Source organism: Pagrus pagrus (genome assembly GCF_965226575.1).
Source record: "Pagrus pagrus genome assembly, chromosome: 1".
NCBI classification, from domain to species: Eukaryota; Metazoa; Chordata; class Actinopteri; order Spariformes; family Sparidae; genus Pagrus; species Pagrus pagrus.
This window is the reverse complement of record NC_140185.1, coordinates 36,740,295-36,759,208: the sequence shown is the minus strand read 5'-3', so window position 1 is coordinate 36,759,208 and position 18,914 is coordinate 36,740,295. Positions and strand designations below refer to the sequence as shown.

At 43.6% G+C, this 18,914-nt stretch overlaps 1 protein-coding gene across 4 annotated transcripts in view; it reads left to right on the top strand.

Moving 5' to 3' along the window:
• The window catches only part of LOC311259259 (SH3 and multiple ankyrin repeat domains protein 2-like), a 210,944-nt gene that overhangs the window by 43,109 nt on the left and 148,921 nt on the right, over positions 1-18,914 (top strand). For all 4 annotated transcript variants that reach the window (XM_084356291.1, XM_084356293.1, XM_084356292.1 and 1 more), the window contains one exon: positions 12,754-12,981. In XM_084356291.1, coding sequence (XP_084212417.1) covers positions 12,778-12,981 — 204 coding nt within the window. In that variant the 5' untranslated portion in view covers positions 12,754-12,777. The remainder of the gene's footprint in view (positions 1-12,753; positions 12,982-18,914) is intronic.

Below are 18,914 nucleotides of genomic sequence, written 5' to 3'. Positions count from 1 at the left end.
ACACGGTTGTTGTTGAGCCGCAGCTCAGCGGTGAGACGTATGTAAGGTTTTAATAACAGCTTTATTTACTGCTATTGTTCCTCCTCCCAGTTTGACACTCGGGGACATCGTGCTGCATGACTGGTGATCAATCATGATAAATCCTACTAATTAAAAAGTCCTCATTAAAGCGCTTATTAAAAATGGATTAGATGATATTTTCTTCCTCTGTGGTTCTCATGTCAGAGCGGTCGTCTCTCAGGGGCTTTTTCATTGTTACAGAGGTACGAGGAGGGTTGTGAACGCTCGACGCTGAGAGCGTTTTCATCAAATCAAACGGCTGTTTGATCACCGCAGACTCCTGAATGCTCTGTAGGATGAGAACAGATGAAGGCTGACGATGTTACGAACAGTTGAAGAGGAGATTAATGCACCGAGTCTTCAAGTGATGGTTACAGAAGCTTTAATGATCGACGTGATTCACTGTTTCTCTCCGCGTCATGAAGATACTGGGAGAGGAAAAAGAAAAACAACACATGAAAACATTGTTTAGCATCCGAACAGAGGACAGCACTGCAGAGTGTCTCACTGATATTTATATGAATATAAATGGGACGATGAAAACATTTATTGCAGATTGCGATGAAAAACACGAACAATGAGTCGGTTCGAAATCATTGATTGAGATTATCGTGAAAATCCTCACATGAAAGAAATCTTGAAATAGCTCTCTAGCTCACCAAAAAACAAAGACAATGTGGCCTTCACCAAATACCTCTGATCAAAACTGGACAACACAGATTCTGTAGACGAAACTAAGGTCAGGCAGTAAAGGATGTCGTTTAACCCTGTGGGACAGTCGTAAGACTCGTAACGTCTGCTAAACAAAGGAAGAGGCAGCAACGACTTCTTTTTATAAGACACAGCACCGGTCTAACTGGAACAGCTTCCAGTTAAACACGGCACGGGTTCTTTGCAGGGCGTAGGAGCACCTTTAAAACCTCCATCAACTCGTGTAAAGTGCTCATTAAACATCCTTTTAACTCCGGCAGTTCAGGCTTCACGTCTCCTCAGAAACCGGAGAACAATGCTCTGTCCTGGACTGACACGGGAAGTCTCAGAAAACACTATTAAGAGGACGTCTTCAGATGGAGGTGATTCAGTCCCTCTGCCTACAACCTCTGTTGCTAGGCGACAGAACTTTAACCCCATCACCTTTTGTTGAGGGTTTAGAGACGTAACCTTTAGACAAACAGACGCCACAGTCAACAACAAGACATGCAACCTTTGTGTCTGTTGCTCGCTTTCAGTCATAGTTACAATCATCGAAGAAATATGATTTATTCAAAGGAATATTGTTGAATTACACGTCCAAATATTCACACACTTCTCCTCCAAGGTTATGTTTCACCCGTGTTGTCTGTTGGTTGCTGGACTGCACAAAAACCAGTGAACAGATTTCCACCAGACTTGGATGGAGGATGAGCCTCAGCCCAGAATAGATTTTCTGACTTTCTTTAACGGTAACATGAAATGTTATTTTGGTTCATTTCTCAGGGAATAATTCAAGAATCAACCAGGTTTATTTAGATCGCTGGTACGTGTGAGTGAGTTTGATGCAGATTTTAGATCTGCTGGGTTTAATGTAAATATCCCCTGGTGTCCTCAGAAATATCCAGTCGTGTGACTCGAACTGTAGTCGGCCTTTTAGCAGGTGGCACGTTTGGTACGGATGCTAACGTTTCTGTGGTTTGCTGGAATGTTAACCGCTAATTTTATAACCTGTCGACTGAAAAGTGGAATATTGATGTGGTGTAAACAATACGTTCTCTCAAATAAGTCCCAGTTCTCTCCACTCTTGTTTTGTTATAGTAGGTGGCAGTAACGCACCTGAACGCACCTGAACGCTGAGATCTTCTACCTGTGATGATGAAGTACTGTACGCACATGAAGACCGCCGTTGTTGTCTGTTTTTCTCGTCCTTTATAAAGACTGACACGCTGACAGATCGAGGTCAGACTTCTGCACATTTTAACTCTTTGTTGTCGTGCAAACAGATGGATTAGATTTTATCGGCCTGGCAACGCTGTAACTCATCATTTTCATTTCACAAGCGTTTCATCATCACGGGCCTGTACAGTGTAGTAGGAGACAGCTCTGCATCACTCGTGTGCCTTTAAGGCGGTTTGTCACTTTTGACATCTGTCATCGACCCGTCACTCACACACACACACACACACACGATTACACACATGTTGACGAACAGCATCAATCAAACTCAAACGTGCCTCACGATCCGTCATGTCAGTGATACAAAGCAGTGAGCGGAGCACAGAGATGATCTCTGCTGGCTGAACAAGCTCATCAGTTGTCTGTCATCCGCGGCCTTTCACTGCTTTCAGCTCCGGCTTCTTATTGACCTTCACAGGAGGAAAACCCGATAAATGTCTCTTCCTCTGCCCACTCGATTCCTACAGAGAATATAACTGTTACTCAGAGTGTAAACGACACCAGCGTTACACAGAAATCTAATATATGTACACACACGCTTCAATATGTTGACATAGAAAAGGACATATGGCACATGTAATGTTCATATGAGCTCCTTATGGAAATAGATGAAGTGCTAAGTGCTGTATCGTAGGCAGCTGGACGTGTTTCAGTATCTTGGAGACGTCTCACCTCTCATCCAAGAGGCTTCTTCACTTCTAACTAGCTGGAGGGGAGTCGCAGGGTTTTAACCTCTGTGTGGGAGCGTCCTTACAGAGCCGTTAGGGACACGTGTGAGCTCTGAGTTTCAGAGTTAGGGCCACTTGTGATTCCTCGACCCAACCGGCCTTCATGTGGGTCGGGAGAGAACTCAGTACAGCATTCTAGGTGGGTGATAAGTCACGTCTTAGTCCACCTCCTCTGTTAAAGATGGTCGTTCCAGTTTGACACAGATGGATTCTTTTACTCGTCTTTCAAACCATCTGTCTTCTCTGGACAAGATGTTTACATTGTTGTCTTCAGAGGAATGATGTGTCTCCTTCAGATGTAAGTGGACAGCAGAGTCTGGACCTGAGGAGTTGGACCTCCTGTGTTGTGCCATTTGTTTTATGGTTTTATGTACAAATCTGTGCAGTCCTGCTGCATTGAACAGCATCAACTCCGTCGCTCTGTTTCTGCCTGCCGGGTGTTTTGTCTCTGTCTGCTCTGGATCTTTTAGAGGTTCTGACAAAGGTCCAGTTTGGGTAGACACAGGTTTTAAGTGCTCTGCTCCTTCTCCTTCCCCTCTGACTTAGTGGGCGCGGTCTCAATGTACTGGATGTTGGTTCTGCTGGACAGCGTGCTGTCCTGGAGCAGACGTTTCTTCACTATCTTAATCACTTATCGAGTGGGAATGCAAGTAAAAAGTGAGCTGACATCATAAGAAACCATTGTTTATCAGTTAGGAACATATTTGTATGTAGTTTATATGTTGTACATAAATGTAGGGGCTTGTTGCTAAGTTTATATGTTTATGTGTTTATATGTCCAGTTTTTTACATTTAAATACATTTACTCATCAGTTCATCACCTTGTAAGAAACATCTGACAGTTGCACTTAATTTATTCAGGAAGTCACATTGAGATCAAGATCTCGTTTACAGGTGAGACCTGAGTTAAAGTAAAACATGTAATAGAATAAAGTAATAATGAAAATGGTGACGACAGAAATATAGAAATAAAATAGGAAGAGATTTAAATATACGATCGTAGAGACGACAGCTGGACAAACATCCTTGGTAATGGAGTTGAGTTAAAGTCACACATTACACATTTGAGTGTACATGTTTAAATGTTATGTTTTAGGTTATTGCTACAGAATATGTCTGATATTACCACCGACTCACATCCTACAGGCAGCTGCAGGTTTGGTTTTATGTGAAGACTTCTGGTTTTTCTGCAGGTTTTCATTTCAGACAATCGTTACAAAAAGTCACCAGCAGACAGAAGAAGCAGAGGTTTAACTCTGGACTCATATCTGTCAGTCAGGTGTGTGTGTGTGTGCAATATATAGCATTTACTGTAGCAACAGTTATTTAAAAATAGTTCTCATGCTACAGCGATGATGCATTTGTTGTGTTGATCAGCAGGAAATGAAAACATGAAATATACGTATCTTAAGATAAGATAAGAGACAAGATAAGAGACAAGGTGCCACAGTATCAGATCGACAGTTTGTTACATAAAACTTACATTTTTCATCTGGAGAGATCATTTTTAAAAGGTGAAAATAATAACATGGTGCAACACGCTCACCTGAAGTTCACCTCGCTCTCTTGAGTCCAGCTCTGCAGAGTCCAGGTTGCCATGTCGGTCAGATCAGTTTTAATCAGTTCCTCACTGACTTGTTATTCATGAAAGATGTGGCGTACGTTATGAAAGCAAACCGTCCGTCTGCTGGATGTGTGTTGGTGTTTGGTACAGGAGCACCTGGGGCTGCCTGGTGACACAGCTTAGTCGTACCTGTTGTTCAGTCTGTTGTCTTCTGGAGCCTTTTGCTGGAAGCAGCTGTTTTTTCGTAGGGAATCTTTTCTGTGCAGGATTTAGTTCCCAGCTTTAGTTCTTGACAAGTTAAAAAGTCAATTAATAACATTTAAGTGAAACTGACTAAAAAAAGCTCCAGACTTTGTTTCATTAATGGATCAAGACTGAAAAGTGTCCTTGAGTCTAATTCTGTCATGAACAATTTAGTAGAAGATTCGAAGCATAAAATGACTTTATATTGGGATGTCTGGTTCGACGTGGAGCGAACAGCTCGAGCAGATGTCGTCAGGCTCTTTAAATGTCAGCGTGTGTGTGAAGGTTGATAACACCTGACCCAATCATGGCGTGATTCTGCACCTGGACTGGAGTAATGACTTTTCAAAAGCTCAGTGTGTCAGATTTGCTCCCAGTCGTGGAGAAATACTGAATTTGTCTGTATCAGTGTCACGGCTAACCTTTACTGCAGGCTCATTTACGCTCTGTGTTCAGTTTAAATAACACAGGGATCAGTGGTGATACGCCGCCCCGGCTAACGTGACAGCGGTTGTCGTTACAGTAATTTATTGCACCTAGGTGAGTTGTGCTTCTAACAGGTATTTATCATTACGATGTGCTCTCAGATGGTTGGTTGTTAATGAGGCTGTTTGATATTCTCCTGACGGAGGCCTGTCAGTCGTCTCTCTGTGTGAGGTAGACTCTGTTTGGGAGTGAAGTCACTTTGAGTAGAGAAACATCTCTGAAGCAACAAGCTGTGATAGAAAATGAATCTGTGTGCCTTCACACATACAACTCTTATGCTGTTACTTCTCTATTCACAGACGCTGCGAGACGTTTTCTAAATGTCTGATTTTAATTATGCAGAGCAAAACCGTATCTGAACTCCCACTTCGTCGTCTAGGAAACCAGGTAACACTCCTCATTTTGTTATTGATGATCATTTCAAGATTAACTTACCTCCGAGCTTTCTCTCCACATTTAAAATTGGTGTGACTGACGGCTGTTTCTGCGCTTGAAGACACAATCAAGCCAAACTTTGCAGGAGGGATTCAGAGGACTTCATTTTCCTGTGCCTCAGAAATGGCAACCGGTGACTTGCAGATACATTATGGACAAACAGTCGACCGGTAGAGGTGTCACAGTACACAGCAGTCATTTCAGTTTGTACCTCGGTTTTGGGGTCATAGGTTTGTTTTCATTCATTTTCCAATGACAGTAGTTACAGTTTGATCCACCTGAGACAGTTGGTGCAGTGTGTCGTACGTTTAGCAGTGAACGGTGAACAAACAAACGTCATATTTCTTCGCAGGACTTATAAAGAACACATGTAAACGTGATGTAAATGCCAGCCTGTCTGCTCTCACATCTACAGGCTGCTTAAAAACAGCGAGGAGAAGTTTTAGTCTCCTGTTTTTGTATCTTTGCCTCGCTCCGGTGATTGACACATCTGGGTGATGCAGACTGATATGCGTTTGCGTGTTTGACGTGTTTTCCGCTCACATACAACTGTCGAACAATGCCAACACACCGTCCTCATCTGATCCACTTCCTCTGCTTTTCTTATTTTAGATGCGTTTTTAACTTCACTTAAGCCTCGTTTCTGTCAAGCAGTCTGGTTCAGTTCAGGTTGTTACACTTTGAAACAATTTTTAATTTCCATCGTCAAAAGTTGTGGATGGTACCGAAACAACCTCTCAGTACCGTCCTGTTTTCTCGTCACCCTTCTGTTGAGTACCGAGCACACTGATCTGATTTTACAAGGTGGATTTCGCTTCCTGCCTGCAGCCTGTTCTCCAGTAAAGCTTGTTTCCTTGTTGTAATAAACAACATAGTACGTAGTATGTGCTATGTGTAGAGATTGTGTGGTGAAGCAAGACAGAGCGAGCAGCAGAAAAGTGACATAATGGGTGAAGTCAGGCGAAATAAATATACCTACAGAGTAAAGATGGTCGATGCGTCTCCACTTCAGAGCACTATACAATGATAAAGTCAAAGTGTCCTGGCTGTGAGGGCGGCCGTACTGCACTGGTGGTGTCATTTGGAGCCATACACCCGCCCGAAACACCCACAGGTGTGGCTCAGCTGTCAATCATGATGTCACACCCTCTTTTTGTGACACCACATAATGAATTAATGAAGCAATCAAACTTATCAGACAAATGAAGACTTAGACTTGATAATATCCACCTCAAGTATTTGTGATGTGTCCTCTGAGTTTGCACAGTTTTATATTAAATGTATTTATTCTGCTCTGACGGCCCGAGCACTGATCCCAGGTGTTAGTTTTACAGGTGTTCAACAAACTCTCAGCCTCTCCCTGTTACAGACGTTTACACTGGAGAGAGCGACGCCTTCCTCTCCCTCTCTCCCTCGTTTATAGCTCCCTCCCTCCCTCCCTCTCTCTGTCTCACATTCATATGCACGTCTCATGCAAATCAAAAGCAAATTACTGTTTTCATTACTGAACTCTGCATACTCTCTTAGGTACCTAAAGACTTTGGAAAGTCTCAGAGAAAGTCTTTTCATCTTTTCAATTACACCAGTGAATGAAGTGAGGGGGGAAATTAATCCAGAGATGACAAAAAAAAAATGGCCTCGTTACAATGGTCAGAGCTGTGTGTGTGTGTGTGTGTGTGTGTGTGTGTGTGTGTGTGTGTGTGTGTGTGTGTGTGTTTTAAAGTAGAGGTGGTAAAAAAAAAAGCGTGACAAAAGAACCAGTCACACTCCCGTCCTCCTCCCGTCCTCTTCCCGTCCTCCCGTCCTCCCTCTCTCCCTCTCTCTCTCTCTTAGTCTCACACACTCTTCGACACATTCACACTTTGACTTTCATAGACGCAGCCAGAGAGAAAGTGACGGTGCTCAGAGCCAGAGAGCGTTTCAGGCCAGACGAGTTTCTCTTGATTCGATGGTGTCGCACATTCAGTAGGCAATCTGAGGGGTGACATGTCCCCGTGATTAAAATACACCTGTCATCCCCCAGGAGTCCACGCTGCCTCCCTTATTTGAGGGGTGCAAATATTTAATGTTTATTTTCAAAAATTCAGCCAAAAATGAAAAAGTCAGGGGAAGTTTCGTAGTCCACAGTTTAAACACTGGCTCTAAATGCTCTTTGCTTTCTTTGCGTCCACCCTGGGGGAGGGTGAGCCGAGGGTCATCTGTACCATTCTGCTGCTAAACCCACCACACCAGTCCTGATAATACACAGTGATAAAAAGACAACGTAGGGAGAGGAGGGTGACAACTGCGCTGGACTTGTGTAATTAGAAAAGGCCAGTTCTGGTTAACGTGCCCAGCAGCAGTGGCCGGTGCTACACGGGTGCTGATAGGTGGTGTGTGGGCCGGTTGGTGCTGTTAGAAATGATCAAATCATGTGCACATGAGAAACCTGATAGATGTCACAGCCCTTTGCAGCAGAACCAGGTTAATGAGGCCGATCTGTAGAAGTTGCTTGAATGGTGCAATCTCCTGAAAACTGTCAGTCAGTCTGCGATATGAATGTCATCAGACACAAAATCAGAGGCGCTGTGAGATCCCATCAGACCTTTCTGCTTTTGCCTGAGATCTATAACGATGCTGCAACTCGGTCATTACTCAAAATGTATTCTCAGAGAGACTTTCAGACGAGAAATCTTTCTTTAATCGTGTCATTCTGATTTTTTCCTCCTCAATTTAAACAATATTTGAACCTGTCTGGAAAAACATCCTCATTTTAAGCATTTAAAACATACGCGTCCCGTTATCAGAGGTAACAGTCACGCCTAATTTAAATAAAATAAATAAATTAACTTAAATAGGATTAAGCTTTGACCGTTCTGTGAACGTTTATGTTTCCCGTGCAGAGACGTGTCTTCAGGCATGTCTGTTTAGTGTTTTGGCTATGAATGAATTAGCATGCTAATCAGCTGATAATTATCACGTTGTGTGACAAGAAGGAAATATTTGATTGGCTTTTTGTTTTTTGTTGCGCAGCATTAAGATTAATGGCGGAGAAGAAGCAGCCGTGTGTGAGCAGAAGAAGGTGTCTCATTAATGTGTTTCCTCCGACGATGCCTCTGCAGAGTCTGATGATCACAGACTCTTCTGTGTGTTTGTGCCGGTGGTGTGTAATGAATGTTGTTGACATACAGGGAGCTTTGCATGTGTGTTTGTTTTCTGAAGTAAGAACTAATCAACCAAAAGAAGAAAAAGTTTCCCTGAAATTACATGAATACGATTTCCTGCCCTGCATGTATTTATCAATACGCACTTTGATGATGAGAGAAATCTATTAAATCCATTTTCACCACTAACAACATCAAGAGGTAAATCAATTTCACTGAGTTTGTTGAAAATTAAAAATGGCTATTTTAAGTAACTACTGAATATTTACATTTTCCTCTTAATTGTTTTGTCTTTGCCCGTTGCTCAGCAACAACAAGTCCTCTTTCTATTTCTGCCTCTTCAATTTGTTCAGTGTGACTCCAAAGACCTTTGAGTAAAGAAAAGTTAAGAAAATGTTAAAGTCAATTTAGAAAATAACATCTAGTGAAAGGTTTGTATGAGTGAGTTCATGACTTTACCTAAAACAATTGAGGAAACCAATTATCTCAAAATGAAGGTAGACTAACAGTTTTAAAGAGGTCATATTATGCTGATTTTCAGGTGCATACTTTTATTTGTGTGTCCTGGTAGAACAGGTTTACATAAAACACTATTAGCAGCTGTGAAGTGAAATCTTCTTGCTGGAGAATCAATAACCCATGTTGACCTCGTTTCACCGATCATTTCTCATCCAGACTTGTTTCCTTTCTTTTTGATTTTTCTCACTGTAGAGTTTAACGTTACAACAGAAAGTTGTTGTACTACAGCCTCCGTTCGTTTACATCTGCTTCCCCGTGAGATCACGTGAGGTGGTGAACATCCTGCAGCGTACGATGGGGCGTTATTTTCAGATCTTGAAGTGTGTGAACGTTCAAGATTAGAGAGAAGAACATCTGTAAAGATTCTCCTGATGCAAAGCGAGTGCTGTTTGCAGGTTTTCCTCTCAGGCTTGCGGACGGCCACATCAAGCTCCATCGATCAAAGACTCAGGACGGCCTGTGTGTCGCCTGAGAGGCAAAAATATACAGAGATAACAAGAAGCCACTTGTCAGGCTCGTGTCAGTTAGATTGTTATTTCTGTGTGGGATCAGACGACATCGTTATATATATATAACATCAAAAAGTAGAACAAAACATCTTTGAGTAACACGACAAGCACAAAGTTTTGTTCTTATCTTAACTGAATTAAATGTTTGTATGTGAGCAGCCGCCTCAGTCTGTGTGCATCCTCCATGTTTAAGCAGGAGCTACTGGTTGCCATAGACACAAAATGTTTTCATCTATATGAGCTCATCGGAAATGATAATTAAGTTCATCCGAGCATCAGTCATGTAAGTGAATTACTCAGCTAACTGACTTATTATTATTTGTTTACTTAATTCGCTAGATTTTAATATTTGACATATTTTTCAGCATGATGTAAACACATTTGTGAACCGACACACACGATCACACACACACACACACACTCTCCATATGACACTGTAGTATCTAGAGTGTGTATAATTGACCACATGCTGATTGAAAAAGGATGAAAGGAAATTATACAAATTACAGTTTGAATCTCGCAGCAGGAAGCCGTCATGGAGACGAACAAAAAGCTCCACTGAACCAGAACTGACGTGCAAACTGATCATTTTCTAAACACCTTATTATAACAATTCACACCCTCAGTGCACTTTTCTAGGGACGTCACACTCGAGGAAAACACAGTGAAATGAGAGAAGCAGCAGGATGAAGTCTGTGGAGAGAAACGCTGATAGAAATCTGTTTTTTATCAGAACACATTGTCTCAGCGGTCGTCCAGGTATCTGGGACGGCGCCATGACACGATGACCGGCAGCTCAGCTAATGGACGTATGTAGAGCAGGATGAGTGTGACAGATGCTGCGAGGTGACACATTTCAAATGGCCCCACAGCTGAATGTGGCGTCTGTTCTCTGTCGGCTGCTCTGATTGGAGAGCTGCTTCTTCATCAAACCAAACACTTCACTGAAAAGTGAGGAATCAGCTCTTCTTGTTCACCGCTGATGAACAGAAATGATCGTGTTGGTGTCGCAGAGATTCTGTCAGTAATCCAGATCAATCAAACAGCAGGGGTCGAACCAGGCTTCTGTTATTAAAGGGACAGTTCACTCCTCTAAAATACTTCCTCTTACCTGTAGCATCTATCCATCTGAATGTTTTTGGTGTGAGTTTTGCAGATACCAGCTATAGAGATTACTGCCTCCTCTCCAGTGTAATGGCTCATGGTGCTCAAAGAAAAGATTGAAAATACTCAACAGCAATATCTCTTTCCAGAAATCATGACCGGCTACTCAAGATAATCCACAGAGCTCGTTGTGAGAAGTTTAATATAGGTTGTATTAATAAGAACTCAGGTCTTATTACTCACTGATCTAGTAGAAAGAGCGCTGGTTCTGAAGCGTCTCCATCAAGTGAACGTCCGTCCGTTCACTCTGGTTGTCACCTCAGTTTCTATCCCTCTTCACCTTCTTCGCCTCCTCCATCAGCCGGCTTCTTTTTCTTTTGCAGCGTAGAGTTTCCACAGTTATTCATGTTAGAGTTGGGCGATGTCTGAGTTGACAGATGACGATGTCTACAGTGAAACATCGTGATGGACGATGACATCGTTGTTTATGAATTTGAGGCAGCGCGTCCCCTCAGTGTTGTCGTAAGGCAGCAGTTGTGTGTTAGCTCACCACTGTAGCCGCCGCTGTTTCCCACTGCTGCTCTGACAACTCCAACTGTCTCACCCTGCAGAGGAAACTGTCTCCTGTTACCACCGACAGACATCCCTGTGCCCGTCCTCGTCTCTGCACCACATGTCCGTAACTGAGCTTTGTTCAGACAACGTTGTCCGACTAGCGAAGGAAGTGTCTTGGGTTCGCCTAACGGAGCTGGTTTAATGAGAAAATAATAAACGGTCGTAATGTTAGCGCACTGAGCAGCAACATGCTTCTTTTCATTTCCTCTCCCCACATATCACACACAACAACGACTCTTGCCCTACGGCAACTCTGAGGGGACACGCCACTTAATTGTGCTCTCTGGTGGGGAGCCTTTTGTTACGAAGGTCAGGGATTAGTAGTCGATGGCTGTCAGCCATCAGCGATGGACGATGGCATTGTTCCAAACTCCAATTCCAGGATAGTGACCTGGGACAACAGTGCCTCTTCCTGTTCTGGCAGACGTGTTTCCTTTGTGCCGTCATATGACGGGAAAAATCCAGACTGATCATTAGAGTGAAACCATCTGTGTACAGCCGTTACACTGTGACATCAGTGTTTACTGATGACGTCGTGTTTCTACAGACTGGAGCTGCAGCTCTTCGTGTCACAGAATCACATTGAAGCTTTCTTTCCTTCAGTTTTGTCCACAGACTGTTTCCTTTGACTTTTTTGAAGATCCAGATCATTTCCAACACAGTCGCTCATATTTACTGATTCACTGAATTTAATCAGGACAGTAGCTCCGAACATCACCCCACCGTCTGACAGTCTATGCAGAACATGAAGTGGACTTCTTCTGACAGAACCATGGACACTCTGTGCATTTTTTTCCATTTCTGTGTGAAATATGTCACATTAGAGAAGATTAAGTTAACTGCCACTGTCTTTAAGGTCAAACAACTGCAGGTATGCAAAATGATATTGTTGTTGATATTCAGTTAATGAATGATGTTCAAACCTTGAGTCCCTGCAGTCTAACGTCTAATGAGGACACCGTGTGATTAGATATTCAGGTTATTTTAAATGTCTTAATTCTATAACCACAAGCAGTGACTAATGACACGGTACCTCTTTCATTTGCTGATCCATAAATCACGCTGACGCCTCGGCTTCACAGAGTGCAGTCACTTGGCCTGCTGCCTTTGGTCAGATTGCACGGCTGCTTGCAGGTGCAGATTTCATCTTGCTGAAGTACTTTTGCTCTCACACAGTATAACTCTAATGAAGCGAATCCTTCAGTGAAGATGTGCAGTCACATGTATTCCTCAGGGTTCCTCCTGCAGCACAGAAAGGATGAACAAACAAACACGCATCGTCTTCGGGGGCTCTTTCAGAACACGAGAAGTGTTTTAAGGGGATCAGGGGGATTGTAAAACTTTAATGCCTACATGTCTTAATGAACAGTTTGTGCTCGTGTGACTCTGACCTTTTCTTCTCTCCTTCTGTGTCGCAGCTGAATCCGGCGGGCCTGCTGACTATGCCCCGGAGCCCCACCTCTAGTGAGGATGAGATGGCCCAGAGCTTTTCCGACTACTCAGACGACTGTGCCTCCGACAGCTCCCGCGAAGAAACCATTTACGAGACCATAAGGGCCACGGCCGAGCCATCGCAGAGCCGCATGGACGACATTCACACAAACTCGCTGGTCGTCCGCATCCTCATCCCCGACCTGCAGCAGACGGTGAATATCTGTGACACAGATGTGGAGGCTGGTGATTAACATGTGTCAGTGTACAGCTGTGTGGGGGTCGATATGAAATATGAGCTAGATTTTTTAATATTGACATCTGAGCATTGATTATCCAACCTGCTGCAGAATGAATGATGCTGCGTCTGACACGTTAAAGCTTTTTATTTTGGACATCAATACATCACCTCAACTGTTGATGTTGGAGCTGCCGGAGAGGCTGCAGGGACCTCTGTGGTGCTCAGCTGTGGGTTATGATCGCTCAGGATGCATTAAAACAAACAGGTGTATTTATAAAAACGTCCATAAAGTGGAATGTGAGTATAAACTCACAGATGTGACCCACGTGTGCACTCTCTGCTCACTCAACGCACAACAAGCAAACAGAATTAGCTTTTTTTTTCCAGAGCTTTGTCAAGAGATGGAGTACAAAGGCCCTGTTTTTTTATTTTAAAGAAACAGTTCACACTTCAACCCCCAGAACACAGACTTGTTCTTTATTCATAGATTCCACGCTCATGATTATTTTTGGGAATCCGAGATTATCTTTTATTAAGAATAAGCCATCCAAAAATGAAAAAATGCTGATGGAAAGTCAGGTGAAGTCTCGTAGTCCACAAAACATTTCTGGAGCTTCACAGCAAAACAGCGTTGCAGCATTCTGCTAAACAACTGAAGCAGCTGGAGACCTGATTTAAAACCCATGCTGGTTTGAGATGACGGTAATTACACCTTTTTAAGATGAGATCTTCACTGTAGTTGCTTAGTTGAAAGCGTTGGCACGCACCACGTCTGAAGTTGGTTCATGTTCTCGAACATGTGTCAAGGGTGCAAATAACTTCTTAGGTGGAAACAGTTGGGGGGTTTCTGGAGACTTGGATTACACCAGACGAGCTGTACTGAGACATTTGTTGTTTTTTGGTTGTTTTTCAAGTCTCCAGCTACTTCAGTTGTTCAGCAGAATGCTGCGACTCTGTTTTACTGTGAAGCTCCGGAAATGTTCTGTGGACTATGAGACTTCACCTGACTTACCATCAGCATGGAGGGAGGAGATGATGACTGGATTTTACTTTTCTGGGTGAACTGTTCCTTTAAAGATATTCATAAACCAGCCTGATGTCTTTTACTGCATGTGACAACTTTTTTGTGTCTGAATGGTGCTATAGAAACAAATCTGCATTGGCTTAAAGAAAAAATGGACATGGGAATACACAACGCAGCATGTAGTAATGTAAAATACAGTGTCCCACTTTGCGACACTGTGTTGTTTATTGAGATATAACGTGTTGTACAGCATTAATTAGAGGCAGGTAACTGTTTCCCCTATTTACAGTCTTTGTGCTCATAAGCTAACGAGTAGCCTTATGATTGACAGATGTGAGATATAAGAGTGGAGTCTGATTTAACTTTTCACCAGTGAAAGTTTATTTCCACATGTTGAGAACAAGCTGGGAGTCCTGGTAGCATTGTTGTCTCTTAGTCATAGTTTGTGTAGTTACGAGGTCTGGGCCTGAGAAAATATTCATTATGCATTGTTTGTTTTCTACGTGACATTCATTTACATATTGATGGAAAACGGGGGGACAATTATGATGTGTTTCATTCACTTTTCCTCGGGGTTTTCACGTTATTATCCTTCACCACAAGCTGCAGCACCGCTACACAGCCAGCTGCGGTGCTCTGAAGGCTGGAGCTTATCTTGATACGTATCACTGATCAATAGAGTGGGCCCCGTCTTATATTGTTCAGTATTGAATCATGCTGCGCCTACACACACTAACTGTCCCTGTCCTCAGTCATTTACAACATCTCAGAATCTCTCCCACAGTGTTTTACAATCACACGTCCCCCTGAATAATACAACGCCCCCGTTAAACACACACCTTCACCTACGCACAAGTCTGCAGCATATATCAACCCCCTGCATGTCGCCCACTCCACATTCACACACCGCTGCACGTTATCACAGTAGCCATGTGAGTCCGGCTGGTAAGTGCTCATTTAAGTCCAGCTCTTCACATCAAGATGGAAATAAGTGAAAGATTTCTGTAACGAGGTGATTTAGAAACCACAGGCAGATAGTTCATATTCATGCTGTAAGCTTCATTTAGTCCACACAGTGTTTCCTCCAGGAGAAGTTCAGATACTTGTGTAAAAACAGACTCTGGTGAAAGTAGAAGTACTGATTCAGCTTCTTTACTCCAGTAAAAGTAATAGAGTACAGGCTCTGACATGTACTCAGAGTATCAGAGTAAAAAGTCTCCCTCTGAAGGACATCTGTGGTCAAAGCTAACTGAAGCTCACGTCATATTAATATAATTCAAAGACTATTAAAGTTAAAGGTAGAGTCAGTAGGATTTGTCCCAGCTGTTCCTGAACGCACCACAAAGATAGTTGATTGTTGAGTCTCATTCCCAGGACGTCAAATAGCCACATGTTGGGTTGGTAAAGCGTCCCGATATCAAATGTGAAATTAACTTGTGTATATAACAATAGCTTCAACAGTGGAGTCTGTGAATGATTTATATGTTTTATTAATATCAACAGTGGGAATTATGGATGTTTTATTTACACAGCAGCTCCATGAATTCATCAGCTGCTCGGCTGCTGTAGCTTCCGTGGGCAGTATGTAGCTGCATGCTGCATCCCCATTGATCATATAGCCCGTATACTATAGCTGTCGATGGATATTGCTTTGCTGTCGTTCCTGGAGAAGGTTTGGATGTAAAGGTTTATCATCAAAGACCAGCTGGGCCTCACTGAAGCTCCCTGTGGAGGAGCAGCTGGAGGTGCCGCCAGCATCTGTACAGGGCTAATGTAGCTTTGTACTGTAGCTTGTCGTTTGATGTGCGTGTCCGCGGGGACTGAGAAATTGTTCTGGATAGCTTTACACTGCAGGTCCAAGGCTGTACAGTGAGTGAGAGCCTCTCCTCATCATGTGCTGGCAGAACAAAACAGACGGAGGAGGAAACAGGAAGTTGGCGTCGAGGCTTCTTGGCTGAGCTCTGCAGCCACCTGATGCCCCTCTCTCCTGGGTTTCATCCTGACTCTGCAGCCCATTTTATTCCATTTTGATTTTCCATTTGGATGTTCTCTCACCGCGCACATCTTTTCATTTGTGATGTAAAATTTCATCCCACTGCGGCTAACACAAGGAATGCTATTAGCAGCCGCTTCAGAGCACTTTGGACCCACTTTGCAGAAGCACTTTGTAACATCCTGAATTGCAAATCTGAACAGAATAAAGGAATGGTGCCGTGTGTGCGCACGTGCGCGCGTGTGTGTGTGTGCGTGTGTGTGTGTGTGTGATCCAGTGGGGCCAGATCCTGAAGGTACAGAAGCTACAGTGTTGACCCAGAGATGAACTCATGACCCTTTGATGTAATTAGCTCGGTGGTTATAACTCCAGGTTCGTTTGTGTGTGTGTGTGTGTGTGTGTGTGTGTTCACATGTGCACTAAGCACTCTCACATGTATGCACTAATGCTCACTGATTTCACATTCATCGATGAGTGAATGCACTCAGCGGTGCCTCTCGATCACATGACTGAGTCACACAGTCGTCCACTCGGAGATAAAACTCAGCTGAATAATTCAAACACGCAGAGACTCACGTGAACGAGAGCGCCCGGCCTCCAGCTCCATCCATGATGTAGTGTAGCGTGCAGAAGTCGGCTTTTACAGTCAGAACATTTCATTTATTAAAAAAGAAATCTTAACTCACTGGTCATTTCACTGGTAAAAGAAGCAGACATTACTCAAAGAGAATTAGATATAAAGATAGATACGACTCAAGATGTCAATACTTTTTCAGTATTGACATCTGAGTATTGATTATCGGACCGTCTGGAGAACGACTGCTGTGTTTGACATGTTAAAGTGTTGTTGACTGTCTGTAGAGCTCATTCTGCCACACAGTAAACTCAACACATCAGCTCTGCTGTTTATGTACCTAAAGGTGTTGGAGGGGCTCTCGCTCTGCAGGTCGTCTGTCTCAGCTGTGGGTTATGATTTTGCTCCAGATGCTCCGGTGGGCTCACTGCTCACTCCACGTACAACGAGCTCAACTGAATCTCAGAAGAGAGCTTAATTTACACTCTTAATGCTAATCACCTCCTGGCTCCAGCTCTTGGCAAGAAAATGAACCAGAACATTTTTCCTCGATGTTTTTCCCCGAACTACTCCTTTAACTCTCTCCTGGTCACATTCTGAGTTTGTTATAACGAGCAGCCTTGAGACTAAAAACTGGCGGCAGCTGTAACGACGGTTGTCTCCTTCACACGAACCAACCCGACAAAAACATCTCGGGCCATGAGAGAGAAGGACAGATGTCGGGAGCGGTGCTGTGTCCTCCCCACATGCTTCTCTGTGTCCTCGCTTCTTCTACGTTCTCCAAACTGTCCTCCTCAAATGAGCCTTTTCTTCTCACTCTCTGTCACCAGTCTCCCCTCTCATTTCATGCCAGTACACAGCTCTTATGTCCAGATGGAGACACCATCTTTTCAGAGCTCATTTTGCTAATGATTCAAAGACTGGACACAATGGTAGACTTGAGGTCAGACAAGCAGGCTAGTTTTTTCCAAACACTGTTGCTTTGAATTGTTGGACGACGATCGGAGGGTCTGAAATCGCTGGAAAGCTACTGCTGCCTCAAATAACCGAGTGTGTTCACACTCTGCCCAACTACCCACCATGTGCCATCACGTCTCCACTGAAAACAGTGTAAAAAAGACTTGGCAGGTGATTGGACAAACCATCTGTCTATCACCGACTATCACTGCACCCAATCAGATCAAGGAGAGGCTTTTTAGTCTTTCTATTTGACAGGACAGCCTAGAGAATGACAGGAATCTGAACCGGGGTCGCTGCTGGACCCAGGACTCAGTCTCCGGTACTTGGGCTGCCCGCTCTAATAGTTGATCTAGTTGAGCATCAGGTAAACGTGATTCGACATTTATACCAAGGTGAAAGAGTGTCCCATCAGGTGTGAGGCCGATCGTAGAGTCAGCTGCATTCTGACTGCAAACAAACGGCAGAGATTGAGAGAAAGCGATCAGAGACCCGCCTTTCCTGATGTTCTCGGCTCTGTCTGGTTGTTTTTGTTCACATCTGCACAAACGAACCAAACCTGAGGGTGAAACAGTCGGGGTGTCATGGTTTGGGTTTTTGGTTTCCTGGATTATGTTGAACGTTTATCCTCATGTGTCATGTTTTACCTTCCACTTCCTGCCTTTGTCTGTTTTCTGTGTTGCTCTCCCTGTGCACTGAAGCCTGTGTTTTCTCCTCACGCTTTGTTTGGTTTGTCTGTTTTGTTGCTGCACCTCCTGTGTTTCTCTTCTGTTCCCTGATTCTGTCTTCCTGTCGTGTTTTACTTGCGTTTGCTGCCTGCGTCCTCCCGTTACACCGGTTTGTACTTTGATTTGTTTTTTAGGTTGTTCTCAGTTACCTCTTGGATAACTTTTTGCATTTAGGTCCTCTTTTGCCAAACTGAACACCAGGTATCCAAACAACTGGTCCAAACAGGCTCAGTATGAATACACCTTAAGACCCAGGTTGAAAAATACAAAAAGTTTCCTTTAACCCTGTCAACCCAAAACCTAAACGCCAGGTTTTTATGGGTGTGTCCCTATTTTTTCTCTCCTGCTGTCTCTTCCTTAATCTCCCAATTTCACAATGGTCCAAATCAGCTGTTTCTTAGTTTCTGTGTGGGATGTGTGCCGTGGTACCTGGCAACCAAACCCAACGCAAACATCCCGGCCTGATGTGTGTCACTCGTCCCTGCGTCTCCTCGAGCCCTCGCTCTGCTCAGTCTGCTGGATGAAACAGGTCCCGTGAAGAGGAAACGCGACCTCACCTGATATCAGACAGAACTGGCAACTTGTTTCAACATTCGTATTCAGAGTCAGTGAACTCTGTGGAGTGGGAGGA